The sequence below is a fragment of the Bubalus bubalis genome, chromosome 14, assembly GCF_019923935.1.
Source record: "Bubalus bubalis isolate 160015118507 breed Murrah chromosome 14, NDDB_SH_1, whole genome shotgun sequence".
In the NCBI taxonomy this organism is placed as follows: Eukaryota; Metazoa; Chordata; class Mammalia; order Artiodactyla; family Bovidae; genus Bubalus; species Bubalus bubalis.
This window is the reverse complement of record NC_059170.1, coordinates 10,007,894-10,013,987: the sequence shown is the minus strand read 5'-3', so window position 1 is coordinate 10,013,987 and position 6,094 is coordinate 10,007,894. Positions and strand designations below refer to the sequence as shown.

Below are 6,094 nucleotides of genomic sequence, written 5' to 3'. Positions count from 1 at the left end.
AATGGGTGAATTTAACTCAGATGACCATTATATATACTATTGCAGGCAGAAATCCCTCAGAAGAAATGGAGTGGCCATCATGGTCAACAGTAGAGTCCGAAATGCAGTACTTGGATGCCATCTCAAAAACGACAGAATGATCTCTGTCCGTTTCCAAGGCAAACCATTCAATATCACAGTAATCCAAGTCTACGCCCCAACCAGTACTGCTGAAGAAGCTGAAGTTGAACAGTTCTAGGAAGACCTACAACACCTTTTAGAACTAACACCCCAAAAAGATGTCCTTTTCATTGTAGGGGACTAGAATGCAAAAGTAGGAAGTCAAGAAACACCTGGAGTAACAGGCAAATTTGGCCTTGGAATACGGAATGAAGCAGGGCAAAGACTAATAGAGTTTTGCCAAGAAAATGCACTGATCATAACAAACACTCTCTTCCAACAACACAAGAGAAGACTCTACACATGGACATCACCAGATGATCAACACCAAAATCAAATTGATTATATTCTTTGCAGCCAAAGGTGGAGAAGCTCTATACAGTCAGCAAAAACAAGACCAGGAGCTGACTCTGGCTCAGATCATGAACTTCTTATTGCCAAATTCAGACTTAAATTGAAGAAAGTAGAAAAACCACTAGACCATTCAGGTATGACCTAAATCAAATCCCTTATGATTATACAGTGGGAGTGAGAAATAGATTTCAGGGCCTAGATCTGATAGATAGAGTGCCTGATGAACTATGGAATGAGGTTCGTGACATTGTACAGGAGACAAGGATCAAGACCATCCCCATGGAAAAGAAATGCAAAAAAGCAAAATGGCTGTCTGGGGAGGCCTTACAAATAGCTGTGAAAAAAGAGAAGCAAAAAGCAAAGGAGAAAAGGAAAGATATAAACATCTGAATGCAGAGTTCCAAAGAATAGCAAGAAGAGATAAGAAAGCCTTCCTCAGAGATCAAGGCAAAGAAACAGAGGAAAACAACAGAATGGGAAAGACTAGAGATCTCTTCAAGAAAATTAGAGATACCAAGGGAATATTTCATGCAAAGATGGGCTCAATAAAGGACAGAAATGGACCTAACAGAAGCAGAAGATATTAAGAAGAGGTGGCAAGAATACACAGAAGAACTGTACAAAAAAATCCTCACGACCCAGATAATCACGATGGTGTGATCACTGACCTAGAGCCAGACATCCTGGAATATGAAGTCAAGTGGGCCTTAGAAAGCATCACTACGAACAAAGCTAGTGGAGGTGATGGAATTCCAGTTGAGCTCTTTCAAATCCTGAAAGATGATGCTGTGAAAGTGCTGCACTCAATATGCCAGCAAATTTGGAAAACTCAGCAGTGGCCGCAGGACTGGAAAAGGGCAGTTTTCATTCCAGTCCCAAAGAAAGGCAATGCCAAAGAATGCTCAAACTACTGCACAATTGCACTCATCTCACACGCTAGTAAAGTAATGCTCAAAATTCTCCAAGCCAGGCTTCAGCAATATGTGAACCATGAACTTCCTGATGTTCAAGCTGGTTTTAGAAAAGGCAGAGGAACCAGCGATCAAATTGCCAACATCCGCTGGATCATGGAAAGAGCAAGAGAGTTCCAGAAAAACATCTATTTCTGCTTTATTGACTATGCCAAAGCCTTTGACTGTGTGGATCACAATAAACTGTGGAAAATTCTGAAAGAGATGGGAATACCAGACCACCTGACCTGCCTCTTGAGAAATTTGTATGCAGGTCAGGAAGCAACAGTTAGAACTGGACATGGAACAACAGACTGGTTCCAAATAGGAAAAGGAGTACGTCAAGGCAGTATATTGTCACCCTGCTTATTTAACTTCTTAGCAGAGTACATCATGAGAAACGCTGGACTGGATAAACACAAGCTGGAATCAAGATTGCCGGGAGAAATACCAATAACCTCAGATATGCAGATGACACCACCCTTATGGCAGAAAGTGAAGAAAACTAAAAAGCCTCTTGATGAAAGTGAAAGTGGAGAGTGAAAACGTTGGCTTAAAGCTCAACATTCAGAAAACGAAGATCATGGCATCCGGTCCCATCACTTCATGGTAAATAGATGGGGAAACAGTGGAAACAGTGTCAGACTTTATTTTTTGGGGCTCCAAAATCACTGCAGATGGTGACTGCAGCCATGAAATTGAAAGACGCTTACTCCTTGGAAGGAAAGTTATGACCAACCTAGATAGCATATTGAAAAGCAGAGACATTACTTTGCCAACAAAGGTTCGTCTAGTCAAGGCTATGGTTTTTCCTGTGGTCATGTATGGATGTGAGAGTTGGACTGTGAAGAAGGCTGAGCCCCGAAGAATTGATGCTTTTGAGCTGTGGTGTTGGAGAAGACTCTTGAGAGTCCCTTGGACTGCAAGGAGATCCAACCAGTCCATTCTGAAGGAGATCAGCCCTGGGATTTCTTTGGAAGGAATGATGCTAAAGCTGAAACTCCAGTACTTTGGCCACCTCATGCAAAGAGTTGACTCATTGGAAAAGACTCTGATGCTGGGAGGGATTGGGGGCAGGAGGAGAAGGGGACGACAGAGGATGAGATGGCTGGATGGCATCACTGACTCGATGGACATGAGTCTGGGTGAACTCCGGGAGTTGGTGATGGACAGGGAGGCCTGGCGTGCTGCGATTAATGGGGTCGTGAGGAGTCGGACACGACTGAGCGACTGAACTGAACTGAACTGAACTGAACGTGTTCCCAAGTGGCTTTCTGACACCACCCCCTCTAAGTCCTTCAATCCCCTTCCTAGTCCTCACGCTCTTGCCTAAGGGCAGGAAATAGACAGCAACACTCTGGATGGCGTGGTCACTGTCCTCACCTGAATTTCCTGCTGAGGAAACAGCAGCTGAGAGAACTCAGGGCAGTTCCTGTGGGACACACCCATCGGAGTGGGTATAAAGGGTGAGGCTGACACCGGTCACCACCATCCCACCTGCCCTCAAGATGAAGTCCATCGGCCTTATCGTCTTCCTGGTGATATTTGCCTTTGGATTCCTGATGCCCTGGGCTGTGGAAGGTACTCCCAAAGGTGAGTTGAACTCTCTCAGGCCATACCCAGGTACCAAAGTCAGTGACGGCTCAGCGTGGGAATAACCTCTTCTTTTTAGCCCCGGGGGCTGGCCTTGAAGCCCTCTTTCCAATGGCCTATGGCCCTTAATTTCAAGCATGTCTCTGAGGACTTCAACTAAGAGAGTTTCTGTGCATCCAGAAATAAGCCCCTGTATTTCTTATTTTTATTTCTCCATAGCTCCTTCTTTACTGTTTTTTTTTTTTTCCCTGTCACATTATTTTGGTCACTATCTGTTTTAATTTTCCAAATTGTTCTCTGTTTCTCTTCATGTGTTTTTGTTGCTGTTGTTAATGGTCACTCTATTTCTTTCTATTTGCTGAGAAGCAAATAGCACTTTCTATTTGCTTCTCAGTTGATCTGTTCTCCTTTGTTTAATCTCGAATGAGTGGCCTCTCTTGCTCTCACTGTCTCTTTCTGCCTCCCAGCCAGCCCTGGGCCGGGAATACGTGACCATGAACTCTGTTCAGCACTCCCCGGGGCTGACTTATACAGACATGCAATAGCTGATTGTGAAATCTTCAAGACTTCTGTGAGGTGGTTGATGTCACATTGGTGGCTTGAAATAAGGAATAGTGGGAATATTTATACCAGGGAAACTGGCAAACTCCACAAAGTCTCCCTCTTGAAAGATCTAGTGGCACACCACCATCTATACCTTCTTTCCCATTGACTCCCTCTTGGCTGAGGGTTTGGCTGCGCTTGGCACTGTCCCACACCGGCCTTGAAACTGGAATCCTAATGGCTCCCTTCATTCCTCTGGGGTCAGCTACTTGGGTTAGGTTTCTGTCCTCCCCTGGTTCCTTCTGCAGGATTGTGATCATGACTCAGCGCCAGCTTCTTCTTCCTCCTTTGTTCTTACCCTTCAGGAAAAGGTAAACCTGGAGTCTGTCCTTTCGTACCCCCTGTAATGTGCTTAGTATATGAACCCCCTGAATGCCAGAGTGACTGGCAGTGTCCGAAGAGGAAGAAATGCTGCCAGGGTCTTTGTGGCATCAAATGCATGGATCCTGTAGACACGTCAAAGCCAGGTGAGGAAGTCCAGTCCTGGAAAGGGGAATCAGGGAGGTCTAAGCTTGAGGACATGCTTCTTGGGCAAGTGGAGGGGGCTCGTCTGAACTGAGGTGGTGGATGGGATAGAGTCAGGGTTTCTCCACCCCCTCTACCAGCTCTGTTTTCTCAGGTAGACAGTAGGCCAGTTAGTGAGCCCGTCAGCCAGCAGGTCAGTCAGCTCATGAATCAGTCTGTCCATTAGACACACGTATGTCAGACACTGGTTGGGGTCCCGTTGGCGGGAGAGAGTCTTCTTTAGGACATGCACCAGCCTCAGATTGGATCCTGAAGTTGGGGAAGAACCAATTTCCATGTATGGGGTGAAGATGGAGTTGGGAATTTGGGTGATGTCCCACAGGGTGAAGGCTCTGAGTTGTGACTTTGTTTTCATCAGTTAAAGTCACTCCTGGGAAGTGTCCAGTGGTCAGCGGCCACTGTGAGATGCACAAGCCTGTAGACGACTGCCAGAACGACAGCCACTGCCTGAATGGTTTCAAGTGCTGCAGGGGTCCGTGTGGGAATTCATGTGTCCTGCCGGTGAAAGGTGAGAAGATCTAACAAGCTCCACATCCCCCTGGACCTTAATATGCTCTCAACCTAATGGTACCTTTGTATGTGAAAGAGGTTGCTTGACATCTTCCAGTACTTCCCCATTCCCCAAGCAGATCCTCTGCCCTTCAATGACCTTCACCCCTTAGAGTTTTCTAGACAAGTCCCAGGAGGCACCTATGACAGGCCGTGCTGGGTCCTAGGAAGGAAAGCTTCTTGGAATAAGGCACGAGGAAGGAGCATGATACAAGAGGCAAAAGTTCTTTTTGAATATCATCTTTGCTCTGACTGATGTGTGACTACGAGCAACTATTTCATCGTCGACCTCAGTTTCCCTATCTGTAAAATGGACGCAATTATATCCATGGCGATACTAAATGTAAAAGTGATTTTTAAGACTTGAAGTACTGTTTGCATTCAGAGAATGTTGCTGTGGTTATGGCCCCGGTTGGCTAAGTTATCTGGAACCACAGGGAACTCTAGTAAGATGCATAGATGTCAATCTAGCCCAATATTCTGATTTTATCAGAGGGCAGCAGAGACAAGCCTGTGAAAAGCCTGGATTTTGTCTTGATTCCTACATCAAAGGCCAGCAGTGTTTCAACTATTCCAGCACAAGGCTCTCTACTTATCCCAGGGGACCTAGGACTTGGTGGTGGAAGGACCATCTTAGTGGGAAGGATATAGGGGTCACTTAAATAATTCCTGTGCTGGGGCTCCACTTTATTTTCTTTCTACAGATTCAACCTTTCCAGGTCAAAAACATTAGGACTTCCTGGTCTGTGTGCTCTGGGGAGTCCCCCTACTCCCCATCCTGCAAGCCTGGAAAACAATGGAAGCACTTCGGTCAAGATGTGGTTTTGAGACCAATACTCCTCCGGGGACAAGATCTGGCCTGTTTTATCTCTGTATCCCCAGCACCCAATGTGTAGCTTGGCACACGACAGGAAATGCCTATTGATCAGTGAATAAATAAATGTACTAGGTTTTCTCCGCATTTCCATCTTCCTTGACTCTTTTGAGTGCGGACTAGGGTATGAGGAGTGAGATGAAGAATAAAATGTCTGAATGTGTGGGGTTTCTCCAAAAACCCATAAAATAGCAATCGGAAGAAGAGAGTGTTTTGGTTCCCAGCAGATACAGGTTTAAATCTTACATTCATAGAGGACAGGTTCTGTAGATTTGGGCAATGACTTTGTCCCACTGACCCTCAGTCTTGTCGTCTGTAACATGGAAACGATAACAGCAATGACAATTTCATAAAGTGATCAGGATTCGAGGTGATAACTTGTGGAAGGAAAGCTCACTGCCCATCACATAGTAGATGATCAACAAACCTTAGACTTACCTCAGGGCAAGCAAGGTGCAAAGGGTTTAAAAAATGATTACGTTTGATG

At 45.4% G+C, this 6,094-nt stretch overlaps 1 protein-coding gene across 1 annotated transcript; it reads left to right on the top strand.

Moving 5' to 3' along the window:
- Nucleotides 1-2,664: 2,664 nt before the first annotated feature.
- Nucleotides 2,665-5,883, top strand: LOC102401285 (antileukoproteinase). Its single transcript, XM_025263402.3, has 4 exons — nucleotides 2,665-3,056; nucleotides 3,965-4,126; nucleotides 4,543-4,692; nucleotides 5,438-5,883. The coding sequence occupies exons 1-4, from the start codon at nucleotides 2,972-2,974 to the stop codon at nucleotides 5,464-5,466; spliced, it is 426 nt and encodes a 141-aa protein (XP_025119187.3). The 5' UTR covers nucleotides 2,665-2,971; the 3' UTR covers nucleotides 5,467-5,883.
- Nucleotides 5,884-6,094: the final 211 nt, after the last annotated feature.

Coding starts and splice junctions, on each gene's coding strand:
- LOC102401285 (XM_025263402.3), top strand. CDS start 2,972: ATGAAGTCCATCGGCCTTATCGTCTTCCTGGTGATATTTGCCTTTGGA. Junction 3,057..3,964: donor TGTGGAAGGTACTCCCAAAG/GTGAGTTGAACT, acceptor CTTACCCTTCAG/GAAAAGGTAAACCTGGAGTC. Junction 4,693..5,437: donor ATGTGTCCTGCCGGTGAAAG/GTGAGAAGATCT, acceptor TTCTTTCTACAG/ATTCAACCTTTCCAGGTCAA.